At 41.4% G+C, this 21,634-nt stretch overlaps 2 protein-coding genes across 13 annotated transcripts in view; one reads left to right on the top strand and one right to left on the bottom strand.

Annotated features, from left to right (window-relative positions):
* pla2g7 (phospholipase A2, group VII (platelet-activating factor acetylhydrolase, plasma)) overlaps positions 1-2,770 on the top strand; it is a 9,163-nt gene extending 6,393 nt beyond the window's left edge. For all 4 annotated transcript variants that reach the window (XM_085133912.1, XM_085133913.1, XM_085133910.1 and 1 more), the window contains exons 9-11: positions 77-247; positions 345-493; positions 680-2,770. In XM_085133912.1, coding sequence (XP_084990038.1) covers positions 77-247; positions 345-493; positions 680-780 — 421 coding nt within the window. In that variant the 3' untranslated portion in view covers positions 781-2,770. The remainder of the gene's footprint in view (positions 1-76; positions 248-344; positions 494-679) is intronic.
* tdrd6a (tudor domain containing 6a) lies at positions 983-21,634 on the bottom strand. 9 transcript variants are annotated; one of them, XM_085133873.1, is made up of 18 exons: positions 21,293-21,634; positions 12,701-18,370; positions 12,379-12,458; positions 11,496-11,558; positions 11,348-11,402; positions 10,832-10,911; positions 10,592-10,646; positions 9,798-9,853; positions 9,178-9,241; positions 9,001-9,059; positions 8,803-8,821; positions 8,088-8,167; positions 7,133-7,187; positions 6,994-7,049; positions 6,845-6,908; positions 6,282-6,364; positions 4,951-5,005; positions 983-2,769 (listed from the first exon to the last, which is right to left on the bottom strand). In XM_085133873.1, exons 2-17 carry the CDS (start codon positions 18,297-18,299, stop codon positions 4,961-4,963), a joined length of 6,513 nt encoding a protein of 2,170 aa, XP_084989999.1. In that variant the 5' UTR covers positions 18,300-18,370; positions 21,293-21,634; the 3' UTR covers positions 983-2,769; positions 4,951-4,960. The 9 variants fall into 9 exon arrangements, 7 of the variants coding, with proteins under 7 accessions (XP_084989999.1, XP_084989998.1, XP_084990002.1 ...); XM_085133872.1 differs by having other exon boundaries at positions 12,701-18,375; positions 21,297-21,634; XM_085133876.1 differs by having other exon boundaries at positions 6,291-6,364; positions 12,701-18,375; positions 21,297-21,634.

Genomic DNA, 21,634 nt, shown 5'->3' with positions numbered 1-21,634 from the left:
TAGAAACGTGTTACAGGCAGCAGTCACAGACCCAGATTATTGAAAGTAATAACCTGGCCTGCATTGGTGCAAACAGGTGTGGAGTAGCGCTAGACTCCTGGATGACTCCTTTAGACGATGAGATCTTTCCTCGGGTGAAGCAGCCAATCTTTTTCATCAACTCAGAGAAGTTCCAGTGGGCGGGAAACATCAGCCGCATGAAGAAGCTCGACTCGGCCGTCATACAGAGGAAAATGATCACCATCAGGTACCACTACTGGTCTGCTGCACTTTCATTTAGAGACTTTGGGGATAATTTGGGCTGATTTTGTGATGACGTCTCTTCTTCACCTGCTTTCTTTCAGAGGTACAGTCCACCAGAGTTTCCCAGACTTCACCTTTCTCACAGGCAACTGGATCGGGAAGCTGATGAAACTCAAAGGAGAGATCGACCCAGAGCTCGCCATAGACCTGTGCAATAAAGCAACACTAGCGTTTCTGCAACGCCATCTCGGTAAGAGCTCCTGCTCGTCGTTCGTCAGATTTAATCATGTAATGCAGGAACACATTAAAGCCGTTTTAAAGGATATAATAGTAAGATGTGTACGGCGGTATCAGCAGAGCTGTGAGGAGTTGGCTGTTGGTCTGCAGGAAGTAATGCTCTGCTTATTCCTCTTTCCTCTGTGCAAAACTCTTGCAGGCCTGGAGAAGAACTTTAACCAGTGGGACCCTCTGATAGACGGAGAAGATGAAAACCTCATCCCAGGAACTAATGTCAACTTGCTTCAGTCCGCCATCTGAACCGGCGCTGTGCCTCTTATACTGTGGCCTCTCGCATTCGCCTTGTGCGCAGGAGTCAGTGCAATGGGTTTAAAATGTCAAGTCAGGCCTACTTGGCATTTTTTTTTAAGCACATTTTACAAACTGGAAATAATTTTTAAAGCAGTAATCAGATGGAAATCTAATCTCTACCTCATCAAAGGATGGATTTATTCTTTCTGGATGGATCAAGCACTCAGCGTAGTGTTTGTTTCAGGAGGCCTGAATGTTGCAAACGAGCAGCTTGAAACTTTCTTCTCACTGTTGGTGACATCTTTACTATAAGCTGCAATTTCTTGAACAAATCTTTGTAATCAGTTTTTATCTTTTAGTGTAAATAAATCCAAATGTTTCTGTACCTCTTTGGACCTTTGATCAAAGACAAGGTACTCTATGATTGCTGTGTGATTATGTAATGCGGCCTATGATGACAATCTTAAGTTATAGAAAAAGATCATTATAGAATTATGTGATAAAGATTATTAGACAAGCTAGCATGTAAAAGGCATCCAGTAACTTCAAGAACATCTTTCAATGAATATTGTAAACACTAAAAAGCTGCTTTAAACATCCCATTGGCCATAAGCCACCGTACAGTTCTTTCCTTGGTCAGTGCTATGTAACTTTTATACACAACAGAAATCCAATAAATCTGGTTTCTTTACAAATGTTTAGCACTCATTTTTTTAAAAAACACTTCATTGATCAGTTTGTGGCAGTAAGGCTGTAAAATTTAATCTTTAAAGGAAGTCCACAAATTAAAATACTAAGGCAACAAGACGACAGGAACAAACTATAAGTAACAGGCAGTGAATTAAACCTGTCTCGGTTATGAAGCTTGCTCCGGGCGTTCTGTGAATGGGAGAAAACTGACAAGCAACAAGGTGTCAAACATAAGGCCCGAGGGCCAAAACTGCCCCAGCAAAGACTCCAATTCGACCCACTGGAGAGCTTTAGAAACACGAAGGACTGCATAGAGTTTGAACTTCTGTCTTTTCCTGTTGATCACGGCCATCCGTACCACACCGAAGCATCAGGACATTTTCTGTGAATTCATGGAAACTTTACATTCTAAATGTATAACTACAGGACAGTGTGAGCAATGAAAGCGTTTCTGTAACTTTACAGGTGTATCATGTAGTTTCACCCGTCCCACCCGCTGTATGTGTGCACAGCTGGGTGTCCACTAGTTAATGTGTGACAACAGAACTGTTATGTTTGTTTATATGAAGCCACATCGCCTTACTGATATTAATCAGTGTCCAATTCTATATCTAGATATCTCTATAAAAAGTAAAGATTTCCATCTGTAGCTTGTAAAAGTGGTTTTTAAACACTGGGTATGTTCATAATGTTAAAGCAACTGTTTCCAACCCCATGAGGACGATGATCGAAATGTTTTACAGGGACAAACATGAAACATTTCCAAGACGTGTTCCTTTTTAATAAAATGTTACAGAAACTAATTAAATGGGGAAGCAAAACCATGACTCATGTGCACTGAATATTAATATTTATTGTGCCAACACAAATTTGCTTCAACGCGTGGATTAACACCAAATAGATTTTTTTTCCATGCATTTCACAACAGCCACTGAAACCAGAGCAAAGAAACTAAAGACTCAAACATCTAAAGAATTGTTTGGCAGTTTATCAAAACAAACTCCTCATGTTTTATCAACTATTACCATATAAAGACTTTCAGCTTCACAGCTGTTTGTTTTTAGAGGAACAATGAAATAAGCAGATCAAAGGTATGACGATAGGACGATAACACACAAAGAAGCCAAAACAATGACAACACTGGCATTGGGCACTTAAAATGAACACAGAGAAAATGAACTGAACCATCTGAAACAACACAAAACAATATGCAGTTACAGTAATCTTCTATTTAACGTCCAAAAAGAAAAGAAGAGGCAGTCACTCTGCCGGCTGCTGCTCCGCAGAACAGCTTTGACAGCTGGATTCCTGAAAGGAAGTTAGCAGCAACAAAGCAACAGTCAGCAAATACGCCTTTTTGTCTCCTCCTACTTTCAATGGTAACGTCATACATCAACATCATAACTCATTCAGAACAAACAGACAGGTATCTGTATCTGCCCATGTTCCAGAAAGCAGGTTTAGTGGAAACTCTGAGATGAAGAAACTCTGACAAAACGCCAACTTCAGCTCTGAGTCAGGCTACGTCCACACGTACCTGGGTATTTTTGAAAACGCAGATTTTTCTATGCGTTTGCACCTTTCGTCCACACGTAAACGGCGTTTTTTAAAAACTCCGGCCAGGGTGGATATTTTTGAAAACTCTGTTTTTGCATTTACGTGTGGACGAGGAAAAACGCAGAAAACGCAGCGTCAAAGGTGTGCGCCTTTTTTGACGTCACACTGTGCGCCACGTTATTGTTTCGGTGAAATGAATTTCTACAATACTGTTACTGTTAATTGTCTCTGCAGTGTTTAAATGCTTACATATACACACAGTTACTGTCCCTCCACACATACGACTCGGTTCTGCTTCTATGCCCCAGCTTTGTTTACTTTTTCCCACCGAGGCTTCTAGACTTCTGATTGGCCAACATTTCTACACGGTTAGGAATATAGCGCCACCTGCTGCTTTGGCATGTTCCTAGCAGCGTTTTCCTTCATTTCTGCCTTTACGTGTGGACGGGATTATTTTTTTAAAACGAAAACAGAAAATCTCCGTTTTCAAAAATACCCGTGTATGTGTGGACGTAGCCTCAGTTACCAGAGCAGCAGCGTGTGATGCTAACCTGCACCGTGACAGGTTTCCTTCAACACGAGTTTCTGTGCCTGAAGCAGCTGACCGTTTTAATTCTTCATTCATACAGTTGATAAAGATTTGATATCTTTTGAAAGACTCAAAGTTTCTTTTAACATGACTGCTTTCATAATCAATCTGTCGTCAGTGCAGGGACAGAGCAATCACTCAACACTGCAGACTCACTATCACAGAAACAAAATCTAGAATCTACAGCTGTGTGAAAAACAAAGTCGTCACAAGACTCTTACAAACCTGAGAAACCCTAAATCCACCGTCACATCTCTGTAAGAGCAAAGCTTTGAGCTACAGCTCAGCCTCAGTAAAGTTGGAGTTCATGACAGTAAAACTACAGAAACACTGAGTAAGTAGGAATTATTTGGAGCGGCTGCCGGGGGAAGCCTCTGGCAGCACAACTTAGGTTTGCAAAGTTACATCTGACTTTGGCTGTTACATCACAAACACCCCATACAAACGGTCACAGAGGTGGAGGGCTGAGGACGGGTTTGCTTTGCAGCCACGTGACCTGGACACTTCGTACTCACTGAGTCAACCAAACTTAAGCTCGACTAGAATTCAAGCACAGCAGCAAACCTCCAACAGAATGGCAGAAAAAGAAAAGAATCAGTGTTGCGATGGCCAGACCTCAACACAGCTGCAAACCTCAATGAACTGAAGCTTTGTTGTGAAGAAGAGCGATCCAACATTTCTGCCACCGTGTGTCAGACAAAATGATTGCTTCAAGTAACTGCTGCTGACCACTGGCTCAACAAGCTGCTCTGGCTGAGTTCTGCTGCAGTTTTAAATGCTGCCTTATTTGAAAGTTTGAATCTCAACAACTTTGCCGCTGCAGATCACCGAGATTAATGTCTGATATCACAGAACAATCATTCTTTAAAGAAAAAAAACACCCTCCAGTTTGGGCCACATAAGGTTGCTGTCATGTACACTCCCGTCGGGTTACTGCTGAACACGTCATCTACCAACACACACAAAAGCACAAAAGTGTAAAAGTTGACTGACGAGGCTGAATAAAACCTCTTTTCTATTCATCGATCATGTACTGATATTTTAGCTCTCCTGGTTTTTTGCGCTGCACTGAGTTGACTGCACCATCAGAGTTCAGTGAGACTCAGAGTTCGTTACACCTGCTTTCTGAAACATCACTCAGCTCCACACTCGTGGTTATTTATTATATTTTAATATGAGCATCAAAGAAGTTGAGGCACAAGAAAGTGATTAGACATGTTTGCAGAATAAGAAGCACCCAATGACAGGCTCTTCATTTCTATCACTACTTCCTACTCCAATGGTTACATTGTATGAATGCTGTTCTTTCACCTGACCGGATTTTTCTGGAGAACAAAACTTACCAAAACTGTCCTAAGGAGAAGGCAGCTCATCTGTCGACACACTGTCATCACAACTCTGGAAATGTTAAAAGGTTGAATGAAAAAACAGTAATGTGTGTTTGGTATTCTTTAGGCTAACATGAGTGCCATCTAGATACGTCGGTGGTACAATGAAGAGCACGTGCATAAGCAGTGTGCACTGAACATACTGTCAAATACCCAACAGAAAATGTAAGCACTTGCAGTCATGTGGAAAAAAAACATTCACAGCACTCGTGCAGAAAAATGAAGCACACCTCCTGATTGGACATCTTGTAGAACAACAGTTATCATGAGCAGCAAATAATTTTCTGTATGTGAGTCAGTCTGAGTATCGGAGAAGGATCCACTCGTCTTTGCTTCAGTTCACTGAGGGTTTTTTCCTCAGCACAGCGTTGTAACTGGGCTGAGTCTGGACTCTGGCTGCTGTGCTGATCATTGTCCTGTTGCATGATCTGATTAAACCAAACTTCAGCTGGTGGACAGACGGCCTCACATTTGACTTTAGAATATTTTTATATACAGAGAAGTGCCAAAACCCCTGGTTTTACAGAGGTGCTCACACCTGAAGATAATCAGTTAATGAAATGCATTTGAACATTAGCACCTGGCTGCTACTTAATTAATAAGGAAGCAGTAATAGTGTTCTTAGAAATGTGTCGAGTCCTGTGAAAACTCTTCCACATGACTGCAGGAGTGTAGAAATACACGACAAGTTAGATGCTTGAATGTTGCTGCCCCTGTTAGCTGGCCATATTAGTACTTTTCAGTGCCAAAAAATACATTTTGTGTTTAAGATATTACACTGCTATGTTAAAAGCATCATAAACTGCAAAAAAACACAAACCAAAAAAAAACAACTTTCCAGGAACATCCATAGCCTAAAAATGGTAAATGGCCTGTATTTGTAAGCGCTTTACTAGTCCCCAAGGACCCCAAAGCGCTTTACACAACCAATCATCCACACATTCACACACTGGTGATGGCAGCTACATTGTAGCCACAGCCACCTTGGGGCGCACTGACAGAGGCGAGGCTGCCGGACACTGGTGCCACCAGGCAGTAGGCAACGGGTAAAGTGTCTTGCCAAAGGACACAACGACCGAGACTGTCCGGGGCTCGAACCGGCAACCTTCCGATTACAAGGCGAACTCCCAACTCTTGAGCCACAATCGCCCTGCATAGCCTAATGTCAGTGAATCATCAACCATGTGATATTTATGACAGATGTCTTTTAGGGACAGTCCTAAAACATAAAATATCACATCTCCATATTTAGATTTAGACTTTAAACTGAATTCATTCATTTTTACATTTCTTACCTCATTTTGTTGGGAAGGTGGACGCTCCTGCAGCTCACACTCCTCCGTCAACATTTCAGCTTCCTCTTTTAGATCTGAAAAACAAGAATACATGAGTATATAATGAAGCGTGTTTCTTGATGCACGTTTATGTTTGTGAAAGTAAATAATAAAAATACTTTTCATTTCTAAATGACAAAAATGCATACACACTGCAGATGAAGGCTTACAACAAGCATGGTCCTAGTTTAAAGGAATGTACAGCTAAAGCTTCAGACTCCTCTCAATGCTCTGTGTCAGACTGGACTTTCTCTTCTTGGCTCCATACAATGTTATTGAGAGGGGGCATCCATGCTGTGGTCACCTCAGACACACAGCCCTTGCTGTGGGTACAGAGGGTCCACCCACCTGCTGATGAAACCTTCTGTTTGAAACGAGCAGCTGTAGTAGCTACAGTGGCTTGGCTCGGTGCAGGTTACACAACCTTTAGCTGAACTGTGAATCACACCAAGCTACTGTAGTAGCCCAGAATTAAAATACAAAGCTGTAAATGAGCTCTTTAATTTAAACAGTACCTCTACAGACTTCTGTCAAACGGATCTCTCCAACAAGACAGGTCACCTCTTCAACAAGGCTATTCTGCACAGGAATACAAACAGTGTGTATAGTCTCTGCAGAGATACAATGTTACATTTAAACCTCAAATTGGAAAAATGTGCATTACCAAATCTGAAGATTTAATAGCTGTGGAGGTCTGTGGCTCAGCATCAGATTGTAAAGCTGCAACAGAAAATATACAGGAAATGTAGCCCTATGCGTGTTATGTAATCAGATCTGATATTTAAAAAGCCAAGATGACACACCAGAAAGTGTATCCTCACGAAGACACAACGTCTCATCTTCGGTTATCGAGTCGTCCTGAAACAAAACGATCACACTCATCACTTTAAAGCCCGCTCCAACAAACAGAAGCAGCTCGTGTTCAGTTTAACATCTGCTACTTTTTCACTGATTCTTTTAGTTTCGTTTCAAGTGATAAGAAGCTTCTTTCCTGGCCAAGTACATTTTATATGTGCAAGTCGTTAAGCCTGGGGTCATTTAATGAATTTAGGGCAATTTTAAATGATGTTGATGCAGTTGTTTCAAGCTGCACGTTTGGCCTGAATATTATTACCTTATTCCTGATAGCAGACAAGCACTTTTACTGTTTTTCTTTTTTTTTTAATTGACACCAAAGTTTATAATTTCTGTTTTATTTTCATTTATGTTGCCTCTACTAAACTGTGTGTGCAACTAAATTTATGCAAATTGTGATAGTTCTGCTCTTTGTTCACCAGGATAATCTCATTAAGGGGTCCCCCCCCAAATGAAGGTTAAAAAAATAAATCTGCTAACAAACTTAATACTTCCATGTGTCCTTTCGTAGGCCGAGACGGTAATTTTTAAAGTGTAGCTGTCGTCACCGCCATATAAACATCAGCACTGAGCTCACACTTGGACATAAAATAATGAACTGAATGTTTGTTACCGCTCTGTGCACCAAATCACCAGATTCATGATTTTCTGCAACATTTAATCTTTTCTCTTATTTGAAACAGTGTTGAACTTAAACACCTTGATCACCATTTCCTCATCATCATCTGAGAACGTCTCTTACTGGAGGAGGCAGCACTCTGGCTCTGCCTGGCTTAACAAAGAAAGCTGATAACCACACCCGTTATCACCAACCTGGGTTTTTGGTTTTGTCGAACCAGCTAATGCGACCAAAGCCTGGCTGTGTTAAACTTGGTTTGTACTATACCCGTCTGATGTTCATACCCCGCTAGGAGTAGTAGTCCACGGTCCTCGATCCTCTAGGGCAACATCACCACCTTCCACTGTGTTCCCTGAAGGAGTGTCTGTTAAGGTAATAACACTTCATATCAACGCCACATCTTCACCTCATGTTTAATTTCATTCTATAATAAACAGCTTTGGCAACAAAGAGAACAAAGTGTGGGCATTCTCTCAAATTTTGGCTGTCTGCTCCAAGAATAATTATATTGGTACAACTCCTTAAAAGTGTTACCTAACATCTCTCTTTATGGTACACCTGTTTAATAGCAACCTCCATTATGTGTTCCAATATTATAGTTTGTTCTTTGTTTGTAAAATATGAGCTCTGCTGCCAGCAGACCCATGCATCTGTCCAGCTGTCAGAGACTGCAATCATGCACTTGTTGCATGCACTGTTATTATAGGCTGCTGGTTAAATTATCCTCATATTTAATGATAATAATAATAATGGATTGGATTTATACAGCGCTTTTCAAGGCACCCAAAGCGCTTTACAATGCCACTATTCATTCACTCTCGCATTCACACACTGGTGGAGGCAGCTACAGTTGTAGCCACAGCTGCCCTGGGGCAGACTGACAGAAGCGAGGCTGCCATATCGCGCCATCGGCCCCTCTGGCCATTTGTTTATATTAATATTGTAATAAGAAGTTTGCAGTGTCATGTGTTGTGTAACTCAGTATTAAAAATGACTCACCAAGTGATCCATTCTGGACCTATAAAAGAAGTTGCACTACTTTACTGTCAGGAAATACAGAGACAAGAGAAATAAAGTGTTCTACAGGGTCAGTATGTGTCAGATAAATTTACCTGTGAAAAGCCTAATCACGTATGAGCTAAACAGCTGCAAGACATTGTTGTTTAGTTACTCTGAAAACCAACAGAAACAAATTACCGTTTCCTCTGCTGTCACACAGCTCAGACAGTCTTCACCATCACCACTCACCACACGCTCTGCAGTAAAAAAAAACAAAACAAAACTGCGTGCATATCTAAAAAGAGGACTTCACAGAGAAACTGAATATTACTCAGAAGCAGTGAACTGTACACTCCCTGATCTGAAGTCTGATACCTGTGCAGACATCTGTTACGCAAGCCTCTTCAGTACAACTGGTCACTTCTTCAATCTCATCACCCTAAAAAAAATAAATAACAAAAAATAATCTTGGTGATTAAAATATTTGTAGTCTAATTTTACAATTCTGTAGCTTCAAATCCATTTCCTCATGCGAGTATATTTTGTAACCTCTGCTTGTTTTCCGTAGCAAATCCCAAATCAAAATCTGTGCTTTTTAACATATTTTTAAAATAGAAATTCAGAACAATGTTGAAATTATGTTTTACACTTCAAATTAGAGACTACACAATCAATATAAAAACTGCACATGGCAAAAAAATAAATACATTTTAAAAAGCTGATCTGAAGACATCACTTCAATGTGTTTTTCAATATTTACTGAGCAATACATCCTCAGCCATGCATCCCATGAACTGATTACAGATTTTGTTTGTTTTTTTGCCTTGTTGGTCGATGTATTCTGTGCACTGTCACCACAACATAATTTTTTATTTTATTTTTTAAATACATGAGCAGTTACATCTCCCTGGTGGGACAATGCATCACCACTTAAAAGGCAGTTATTGGCAGTCAGAAGACAGCGCACATACAGACACACTCCACTATCTAGTTACCTTCTCCAGCGAGGGCACAGTGCACGTGAGGGGCTCACTGGCAGCTTCGTCAGTGTCTGCGAGATCCGAACACAGACAAGCCGCAAAGAGTTTTAAATGGGGAATGATAGCTTACTTGCTTTAAAAAATAACCACATCATTGGCATATCTATAGTATATTGCCAAAAAGTATTCACTCATCTGCCTTCACCAACATATGAACTTAAGTTGCATTCCAATCTTAATCCAAAGGATTTAATATAATGTCCGGCTACCCTTTGCTTGCAGCTAAAACAGCTCTTCCATCTCTTCCACCACAAGGTTTAGAAGTGTGTTTATGTTCTAGAGTCTAGTGGCAGCATGCTTTACACCACTGCATCCAAGGACCTCTGCACCTCAGCATCTGCTGGCCCTGCTATGCGATTTTACGTGACCTTCCACTGAGCTGCAGTAGCTGAGCTGCTGTCATTTCCAATCACTTCTACTTCGTATTAATACTTAGTAGCGAGGACATTTCACAACTGCACATGTTCCACAGGTGGCATCCTAACACAGTAACACACTGGAATTCACTGAGCTCCTGAGAGCGACAAATATTTACAAATATTTGCAGTAGCAGTCTGCCTGCCTAGATACTTAATTCTATTTGCATGTGACCATGGAAGTGATTGGAACACTGAAATTCACTGATTTGGATGGGTGAGTGAATACTTTTGGCAGTATGGTGTACTGTTATTTTCATGCGAGGTTCATGCTTGCAGACTTGCATTTGAACTTAACATGTAAATATCAAATCTGGCAAAATCTCATCAAACCTGAATTTGGAATGTTGAGATGAACCAAGGACTCCTCATCGCTCACAGAGTCACTCTGAAATAGAGCAGATTAATCTTTACTCACCTGAGAGTTCCAGATGGGACTATGTCAGTGTAGTAAGAGCATTTTACCCTTAGTCATAACAGTAAATAATCAATCTGATATTTACTAATCATGACAAAAGCAGAACTGCTTAACATCGATACCAATATTACGGTATATCCTCGTCCCCAGCATACCTCAGCTTGTGTGGTAGCACATGGAACCTCTTGCTGACTCATCCCATCTCCGGCCTCACTTTCCGGTTCATTGGGAGCACCTTTGTGGACAATTGCACCCATTTATACCCCATATCATCAGCCTGAGACATTTCTCAATACGAGTACTTGTGAGTACTTGTGTTCTTTTGAAACATCATCAGTTGTGTTTTCTCTCATCAGTAAAACCATGACAAACTTTCACACCTTATACTAAACTGAATCAATTTCAGATTTAGTCTTCTATAGTCTTATGAAATGTAGTCAACTAAAACTAGACTAAAACTAAAAGCATTTAGATCCTTAAATTATGTCTAAAACTTTAAATTTAGTCTTTTGAAACATTAACTTAAACTAAATCAACGCTGTAACTGTGGCCGTCAGCTGGCCAAACTACAGAAAGTAACCCCGTTGTTTTTTCATTCCCTTTCACTTTAAGCCTTTCAAAATGAAAAACCACCGTATCAAGAGTTGGATGACAAAATAAGAAGCACTCACTGCACAACTGCTCCTCAGGAGGCACAAGGGAGGGCAGCACTAGTTCAGTGGGAATCTGAAGAAAAGAACAAAGTAAACAAAATTATGTCCTTGTCAATGTTCTAATAGTTTAATCCAATCAAATGTCTTGTGCTGTCATTTCTTGTACCTGTTTTGACACTTCAGTTCCTAGATCAGTACTTTCCATGAGACTAACCGCGTTCCTCGGAACCTTGAGAAAATGGAAGATACCAATATGTACGTATGTGATCAACAATTTTAAATTACAGAATGACGCTTTAAAGTAGGGCTGTGCGATATGACCAAATTCTCATATCCTGATATGACATTTCTCATCCCGATAATGATATGTATCACAATATAGTGCATTTTCTGTAAATTCCATGAATCTTGGGCAACTCGACTTGTGTGAAGTGTTTTCATGCATGAAACTATACATTTTTAGTTACAAGTTGTAACGGACGCCATTTTCTTTGTGAGTATTTATTACATGGCGTGGTGCGGGGAAAAGCCTGTTCTAATGTTTGAGGTGTATTTTGAGCACCTGGCGTCCATAAACTCTCTCCGTACTCTTTCACGTGATTCGTGCGTAGATGGTAGAAGAGGTTTGTCGTGTTTGAGTCTGAAGTGGGGACCGGTTTGCAGCATAATTTGCATCGTACAGTTTTCTGGTCCGCGTCAGACTTTTCCTAACCAAACCATGTCCATGCTACAGAGGTAGCCCCTCGTTTAGAAATAAGGTCCTCGATTTGTTTTGACTGGTCCTTCTGTTTGGAGCTAACTGGTTCTGCCTCATCATCAACGGCCATGCTGGTATTCTCTGTGCCTGCATGGTGGCCATCCAAACGATGAAAAAAATATTGCCGTAAACGGTTTATTTTGCGACACCATGAAACAAACGATAGTGTATAATATGAAATTAGATGTTTTAATTTTATCATCCGATATATTTCATCATATCGCACAGTCCTACTTTTAAGGCTTTTAAAAAGATCATCAGTTTATTTCGACATAATGAAGTTTAAATCTACCAATTTCACAGTTGTCCTACGGTTCAGGGAAGTACCACTTCCTACAGAAGCTGTTATTCCATCTTGGTTTTTGGCTAGATCTGGAAATAGAAAAAGGAAAATGCAACACATATGAAATCATTAACTTGCATAATAACTGACAACATGTGAGACTCAACTCTGAGTCCATCAGACTCCAGCAAGCAAATGTAATATTATTACACAGGTATTTTTCCAGAATGACATGGCATTCATTATGATTTGAGCAGATTTGAACTCAACCATATTGTGTGCCAACAAGGAGAAAAACATTTTTAAAAAGAGAAATTAAGCTCTTTCTTACCAGAAACATTCATGATGTCAGAGCTGTAGGAAACTGCGTTCATCTCTTCAAGTAGAGATTCCTTGTCAGTGTTTGCAGTTCTCTCTAGGTCATCTGTTGTCTCTAAAAGGTTCTCATCCACTGGAGAACTTGAGACGTTGGGCCCAAGAGGGTCCATTACCAAGGCTTGCTCCTCTTCAGGTTCTTTGTTAGTGTCCTCCATGTTAAAGTTCATAGTCAAAACATTTTGGTCTTTGTCATCTTGGTTATCAAGTGGCGACAATATACTTTCATCTATACCACTATCACCAGGAAATCTGTCCTTGATCAATATTGCAGAGGCTTGGACTTCGGTCTTCTCTGTGGAAACACTTTCTTCTTGGATCCCAAAAAACTCAAGATGAACTGAATCTTTAGAGGACTTTGGAGTACTTAATTTTTGTACCTCATCTCCTGTGCAAGGCTCAAACTGATCAGTGCTGAGCTCGTCACTGTTGTCTTTCTCAAAGTGGATATGAGATTTGTCTGCTTCTTCGGTTTTGGGATTCTCTACTTGATCGTCAGGTACCACAGACTCATTTACAGATGAGTCAGTCGGCACTGATGCTTCATCTGAACCAGGCGGTTCATCTGCTTTGGCTTTATTTTCGGTTATGAAGCTCTTCCACCAGGTTTTCATCAACTCGTTTATCACCTGACCTTCGCATTCCACCTGCACAAAGATTGTTCCTGTAGCTCTTGCTAGTTTTGTGACAGTCAACTGCAACAGTTTGACATCTATGAGTGCAGACAATTCAACCTTTGCTCCACTTTCCCAATATCCACACAAAACATCAAAGCCTTCAAGCTCGCACAAAAATGCCTGTGGTGGAATCTTCAACAAGCAAGGTGGCATTTCTCTCACATCTGTTATGCTGACTCTAGCCTTGTTTCCATAGTCCAAAAAGAAAACAGAGAGCTCACCCTCATTTTTGTCAATGACCTCTGCACGATACCACAACTCATCGTCTGAAAAGCGAGCAATACATAGACTTCCAGGAACAAGAGCATCTGGATCAATGTGGTTCTGACCTGCTGAATTCTCAACTTCTGAGAGACCTAATAAGATCTCATCATGTTCTTCTGAACTAGCAGACTGACACCAGAAAGTCTGATCATCATTTATGACTGTGATATAGGCTTCCAATTTCTGCCCCTCAAATAGGTCTTCCAGAAAGTTATGTGGGGAGCAGTGGCTCAGCACTGATCTCTCTGGCACTTCTCTGATATCAGATACCTGGGATGGCTCCTTCCTTTCCTTTACTTGCTCAAGTTTCTCTGAAGTGATTTCGGGATCTACAGTAGGCACTTTATACGTAACCTTCACACCATTGTCTTCAAGGTTAACTTCCCACACAGACCCAATTTTCCTGACAAACTGGCACTTGAACACTTTTTCTCCACTGCTAGAAATCTTTTCTTTGAAAGCCGACACCACATCTGGATCAACTACAACATCTTCCCCGAGACCAGCAGCATCACTCAGCATACAGTGTGTGCTGTACATTGGCAGCTGCAAGAATTTCTCGTGGAGTCTGCCCATCTTGGAAAGTGGAGTCATGGCTGTATTGCCAAAATCAACAAACTCAATGAGAGCCATTGCATCACCATGGAGTTCTCTTACAACTGCTCGGTACCATGAGGAATCATCTGCGAACTGTGCTTGAACAAGGTCATCTGGTAGCACGTCTTTGAGCCTGTTGGTTTCTGGAGTTGAATTGGGGTCATTGAGCTTTTCTACCAGGGAATATATATGATCCTCATCCCTTACACACTGCACATAGAAACTTAATGGGCTGTTGCAATGTGACACGTAGACATCTGCTACCATACCAGGTGTGATAGAATTTGAGGGCAAGTCTGAAAGTTTAGGAAGCTTTTCAGCATTACTTTCCTTTTGGGATTCTGTGCCATTTACTGTTGACTTGAGTTTCTTGGTATCTGTTGGAAGATCTGAAGATCTGACATTGCCACCAGCAGATGACTGCCTTTGCTGTGGAGGTGTGTACAACTCTAGTCGTGGACTCTTGATCCTTTGACCATTTTCATGAACTGACTTTGTTGTTTTGTTCCAAAGGTTCATTTCATTAGATTTCCTGTCATCCCTTAAAGTAAAAGGAGGTTTTGAAGCAGAGAAACTGTTTTTCTTCAGGAATTGTGTGTCATCTTCCATTTTTGTGGTCCGTTTTGTCGTCTTTTGCGAATAACTCGGTGAAGCCTCAAAAGCTCTCCGACCATGGCAAACAACCTGGCTTTCTGTGTGCATCTCAATCTGAAACTTTTTCTTGAGCTTTGAATTGATCTGAGTGTTTCCAAGATAGAGCTCAACTAGCACTTTCCCATCAGGTTCTCTGGCCACTACTAGCGCTCGGAATTTACATTCTGTTGCAGTTGTCTCAAACCAGCTGTTCACCTCACTGGAAACATTAGCAGGGACATCAGAAAGACCACACACCACTGCTTGCACAGGCACAGACATGATGTCGTTTGCCTCTCTGGGAACTGGGAGCAAGTCAGATTTATCTACTTCAATAGTGTCCCCGTAATCCACAAAATGAACCAGGAGTGCTGGCTTTGTGGCCTTGATCTGCCCTCTGTACCACTGCCCATCAGTATACCTTGCAAAGCACAGAGTTCCAAAGACTGCTGGAAGCTTTACATTCTCAAGGTGACGACAAAAACTGCTCACTTTCATCTTGAGGTCATTTACCACATCAGCATTCTTTTCAAGCTGGCAGTAGAACTGATTGACATTGTTCACACATGTCACTGTGACCTCTTCGTCCATCCCAGTTTTGACACTGTGTGTTGAGTAGTAGTATGTATCCAGACGAAAACATTGTCCCATAGCTTTTTTGGGAGGTGTACCTTTCATGACATTTACCATACTAGTGCAAATACTCTCAAATGGAGTTTCTAGATCCACAATGTTGGAAACAATCTTCTGCTCACTACACATGACAGCATATATGGTGCATTTCAGAATCACAAAGTTGGAAGCAGCCGAGTCCACAAAGTTTTTAAACCTTTCTACTGCCTCTTCGCTCCACTCAGTTACAGCAGATGTAGGGTCAATGGGATTCAACAGACTGCATCGAAAAGCCTGACCATGCAGAGTAAGAAATTCTGGGCCGATTCTCCTCAGGTCTTGGAAGGAGACCGTCTTTGTCTGGCCATAGTCAACAAACAACACATCCACATGAGCGGTTTCATGTTTATGAATCGCAAGGGCCCTGTACCACAATCCGTTACCAGGGTGACGAGCAACACAAGCCGTTTCGACATTTGGCTGAAACTCACTGCCTGCATAGCGTGCCTGTATGTCATCCATGAGCAATTTCAAGAGTCCTGCATTATAAACTAGCTGGCACCAAAAGTCGCTTGGGCTCTCAATGAAGGACACATTGACATCAAGGACACTTCCGATAGGAAACATGTGTTCCTTAAAGGTAGCCATTCTTCCTTCTTTCTGGCTAAGGCCAACTATGTTTTGGACTTGGAGAGCCAATCCAGTGTTCTTATTCCCACATGGTGGGCTGGCAACTGGATATTGTGTGGGAGGCGTAATAGCAGGATGCATTGTGTCTTTGCACTGCCCTGGTTTGCCAGCCTTTTCAGCAAGACCAGAACTACACAACAGTGTACTGACTTGTTGTTCTCCCTCTGCTTTGGGATCTGTCAGATGGACAACATAGCCACTATCATATTTGGCCAGTACATGTACTTTTAGTTCTTTATCAGTTACTGCTTTTCTGAAAAAGGCAGAGGCACTCTGACTCCATCTCCCATCTTTAGGTCTGACACCAGCCAGAGTACATTTTAGTGCCAATCGTGGCAGCTTTTTGAACTCAGCAGGAAGTATCCTGAGGTTTCTCCTATCGACCACTTCTGTATTTCCATAATCAACAAAGAATACCTCGACCTGTGTCTCACCAACTTCAGTCACAGTTGCTCTGTAGAAATCACCATCTGCTGCTTTGACTGCACAGTAGAGTCCAACAGTTGGAATTCTAACAGATCCTTTATTCAGAGAATCTTTGTAGAGATGGTAGATAGTATCCATTACTTCATTCAACTGCTTTGTATAGTTTTGTGTTTGGATGTAAAACTCTGACGGGTTTGTTACATGCTGAACAACTGCCACATGTAAGGAGTTTAGCAGGAGAACTTCAGCAGGCACCCTCTCTGCACCTGCTTTGCCTTCTTTTTCTTCCACAACTTCTCCAGGAGTTAGCATCGTTCTTTCTTGCTGGGCTGGATGCGGTTGCCTGTGTGCTGTGTTGCGGATAGCATAATCTTCCAGTGTTTTTTCACAGTCCAGCAAACAGCCCTCTTTGGAACCAAACAAGATGTTCATGTTTGTATTGTCATCTCCATAAAGAGTGACATAGTGAACACCCTCTGAGATGCTTTGGTACTCAAATTTGGCAATCATCGTCTTGTACAGCAGGAGAGACTTGAGGTAGTCAATTTGGGTGGTTGTCCATCCTACCCCTTTGTCAATAACTCCATGGAGAGAGCAGATGTAGGTGACAACTGGCATCCTAAAAAACTCTGCAGCCAGTGACCTTACATTCTCCACTTTAACAAACTCTTTGGTTCCACTGTCAACATTCAATACTTCCACCATGTTACTGGTTGGAAATACCTGCTGTAGAATAGAGCGGTACCATTTGCCATCACTTCCTCTTGCAGAACATGGAGACCCAATCATATCTGGGCCTATAACGCAATTGGGCATTCTCCCTTCGCAGCTCTGTGTAAGTTGATCTGACAGTTTCTTCAGTTCTTGAGAGAAGACCTTTAACTGGCAAAAAATCCTCTGTGGGTTTGTCACTTCTGTTACAACGACTGTCTCTACAGTTCCTCCCTGTAGCTCTGGGTACATGAACACCTCTTGCTTGCGCAGTTGTTCAACAGGTCCCACGGACAGCCGTTTGATCTCTGGAAAAACCTCAGCTCCACTATGGGGCTGCACTGACTTTAGGACAAAGTCCTGGAAGATGTTTGGGGATAGTTTCTTAGCAAATCCCATCTCATACATTTGTTTGGATATGCAAGGTATGTGCAGGATGAATGTTCTGTTCAGGACTAGTACTTGTTGCACATGTGCTGACACACACTTCCCAGTTAGAGATTTCAGAAATTCAAGCGCCATTGGGGACCATTTGTTCTCAAGTGACAGTGGTAGCACATTAGCTAGCACACAAAACTCCACTTCAGGAGGCAGTTGGAAATGCTCCTTTTTACCCCATGCAAGCCTACTTGTGATGGCACGGCATGTTGTTCCTTTGTCAATGAGGAACACTGTGTATTTTGAGCCATTACTTGAGACTATGCGAGCCCTATACCAAATACTCTCAATCTGAACCAAGCACTGGTCACCAGGTTTTCCTTCCAGTTCTTGCAAAGAGTCCCCAGGGGACTGGATGTCTTTGGCTAGACGTTCATACTCTGCAGTCCTCTCCAGGCTAAATTTTCCCCAGAATTCCACAAGTACGCAATGGGGATGCACATGGACCTTGGATATGAGAACAGTTACATTTGATCCTCGTGTAGGGAGTCCTAAGATTGACGACATTTTGGCAGTTTCATCAAATCTAGCTACCCATGATTCGTCACCTCTCAACACCGCTGCATGAGGATCTGGATCTTATCTGGAAAACACAGGAACACACACACACATACACACACTAAATGTAACAACCAGTGGTATAAATTTGACGTTGCCTCATGTGAGTTATCACATTTACAAGATTCTTAGAAAACTTGACCTCTGACCTTGAGATTCGCCAGAGATTTGAACTTCTCCAAGATTTTTAGCAGATACATACATGGTATGAGTTTCAGAATCCTACATTGCCCCATTCTTGAGTTACTGCATTCACAAACTTGTGTCCACGGCGTGGTTATATCACCTACCCCTAATTTATGTAGTAAAGCAGCAGTTCCTACCAGTGTCCTTAAGTATATCACTTTGTCAACAGCAAAGTCCTCAATGGTCACAGATAAAGCTGCCTGTACAGGGCTCGCAAATTTTCAAAATCCCTGGTAGCCCTTCGGGCAGGGACTCTTCCGTTTTTGGTAGCCCAAAATAAATTTAAGTAGCCCGAATAAAAAAAGAGAGCAATTTTTTGATTGATGTTTGTTTCTTGTTTTGTTTCCTTTACATTATACATTAAAGTATAATATTGTAACGGAAACAAAACATTAATCAAAAAATTGTTGAAACACAAATTACAACATTGTATAAAAATTACAATCAACAACTCAAATACTTGGTTCTAATTGAACAGAAATTTCTATGAACGTGTAAGAACTGTGTAGGACATGAATCAGTCTGTGTCAGATCCTGAATTTGAAATTTCCACTGAAGTCACGGGTAAGAGGCAAGTGTAACCAAGATCTAGGCCATTTGCTTTTTGAAGTTTGCAAAGACTGCTAAATTTTGCCAGTGGTAGTTCACTCTTCGCAACATAGTACGCTGTTCTATTTGCAATTGCTGTTTGTTCTGGGAAAGATATTGCAAATTGAGCAATAATGCATTTCTTGCATTTCTCATGGGTTCTAATAGGGGCCTTTCTTAAAATGACTGGTCCCAGTAACAAAGGCGCTTGTCGACGCAGAAATTGAGGGAAAACCAACAACACACCCGGCAGAACATTATGTTATTTACACGGCTGCACATAAGTGGTCCGCATGTGCGCATTCGCTGTCAAAATAAAAGACGCGCACCAGATAAGAAGTTGCAGCGCGCGTTTGTGTCCATATAAAAGGTTGTTTTTGTCCGCTAGAGTGGGATTTTCACAGCACATTCTGCACCACACCTGTGCGTTCATCATTTGTTTGAAGCCAGCTCACCTCCTGCAACCACTTGTCCGAGAATACGCGCTTCTTTTGTGGTTCGGACTCCTTCTGACATTTCTTTGGAGGTGGAGGAACACCAAAGTAATTGCTTAAAGGAGCTTCTTCGACATCTTTAAGAGTTCTAAACAAATGTCTGTCCTCTCCAGAAAATCGTATGTACGCAAACAACTTCTTATCTTGTGCACGTTTTTTATTTTGACAGCGAATGCGCACCTGCGGACCACTTATGTGCCGCCCTGGTTATTTAGCTCGTCATATTGCAGCCACAGAAATTCTTTTGTCCATGAAACCATAAAGCTGCACTTTCTTTTTGCCTTATAGTCTGATTTGTCATAACTTTTCCGTTTTGTGGTAAGCTTTTCTTTGGCTGTCATTGCCGGTGTTGTGCCAAAGTAGGTATCCCCGACAGAATTTGTTTCCCCTGTGCTGGGAGCACGCAAGAAGTACTGATGTTTTCATTTTGTGAAAAATTAGTATCGTTACATTACCATTCAGTTTGAGGGTTACAACAGAAAATTATATATTTATTGCTCACGGGTGTCAGGTGGGATTATTTTAATAAACCATTAACATTTTGGCTGATAACTATTTTTATATTTTTATTCTCCTGTAACTTTACTATATAAAGAGCTAAATCCTCCAAAGTTTCAGGAGTAATGCGTCATAATAAGAAGTGTTTGTGAACGAAAAATCAGCAATGTGGGATACTGTTTGTGTGCGATTTACACAGGGGGAACAAATTGTGGCAGGATCAGCCTGATATTATTTGTATCCCACTATAACTTCGTTGTATAACGAGCTAACATCTCAAAAATGTCAGGAGTAGTTAGTCATTATAAGAAGTGTTTGTAAACTAAAAATCAACAATGTGGGATCCTGTTTGTCCTTGATTTGGACAGTCCAGCGTGTGCTCCCGACGCAGGGGAAACAAATTCTGTCGGGGATACCTAGTTTGGCACGACACCGGAAACTGGAGTTTGGCTGGGCTATGAATTATGGGATAAGGTGGGCCACGAAGGACACACCCGACCCATCCTTCAAATTCGGGGAAAAGGAGGACGCATTTGTCGGCTGCATTCGGAGAAGTCTACGAATTCGGACAGCCTTCGGCGCGTCGCTGTGACGTAATCGGTCTACAAATGCGGCCTGAGGAGGATGCAGCCCATGAATTGAGACGCGACTGCTCCTTACCAACCACCAAGGAACGTATGAGCTCCAATGTCAAAGAAAACCGTTAGTAATACCTGTAAAAACTCTGTGTCTAACAGTGGGGTCAAGTAACGCCTCAACCGTCTAAATAGCAGGAACTTTTTCTTCTTTTTTTTTCCACGACAAGATTTAACTTCCAAATTTTAAATATATTTTTCAATTATTTTAAATATTTTAAACGAGGCGAAAAACAGCACACAGGTTATCACAGAAATGTTTGACAGCATCTTGAAAATTAGCACAACCCCATCGTTTAGTTATTGTCTTTTCTGACAGTCCAGTCTAGTATCAGAAAACAACATTATTTCAAACCTTTCATGTTAAGAACTTATTTTAATGCTAACTAATTACCTATTATCACACGTTACTTCAATAACGCAAAAGCTAGCATCATATCAGGTACTAAGTTAATAGGCGAGGGCTCATTATGATGATTGTCCCTCAGTTTAAAAGCACACAGAATTACAGTAGCGAACCATGCAGGATTTAGTACAGAACTTACCGTTTTTACACCTGAAAATCCTGCCGAGTGTTCTGGAAGTACCGTCGACGTTAGCTCCCAGAAGACCTGCCACCGTTAGCCTAGCCAAAAAGAAAAAAAACCGCCCGTAGCCCCAGCGGCGCTAAACTTCTCCTCACCTAAACTTCGCAGATTTAACCCAGTGAGCCAAATGTTAGTCCAGGCTCGGTGTTTTTATCGTTTCGTGTAATTTGTAGAACACTTTTAAAGACTGATTTTTGTGGTAACAAAATAATCGAACTCCACAGCAACTCGACGACCGATTACCGTTAACAAGTCCAACTCCCAACCACGCGCGTGCCCAAAGTCGTTTCCCTCCT

Source organism: Neolamprologus multifasciatus, chromosome 15, assembly GCF_963576455.1.
Source record: "Neolamprologus multifasciatus chromosome 15, fNeoMul1.2, whole genome shotgun sequence".
In the NCBI taxonomy this organism is placed as follows: Eukaryota; Metazoa; Chordata; class Actinopteri; order Cichliformes; family Cichlidae; genus Neolamprologus; species Neolamprologus multifasciatus.
Note: the sequence above shows the minus strand (reverse complement) of the source record. Positions and strands in the feature narration are given on the sequence as shown.

Coding starts and splice junctions, on each gene's coding strand:
- tdrd6a (XM_085133873.1), bottom strand. CDS start 18,299: ATGTCGTCAATCTTAGGACTCCCTACACGAGGATCAAATGTAACTGTT. Junction 10,647..10,831: donor GTGCTACCACACAAGCTGAG/GTATGCTGGGGA, acceptor GCTCTATTTCAG/AGTGACTCTGTGAGCGATGA. Junction 6,365..6,844: donor TTTGACAGAAGTCTGTAGAG/GTACTGTTTAAA, acceptor CTTGTTTTTCAG/ATCTAAAAGAGGAAGCTGAA.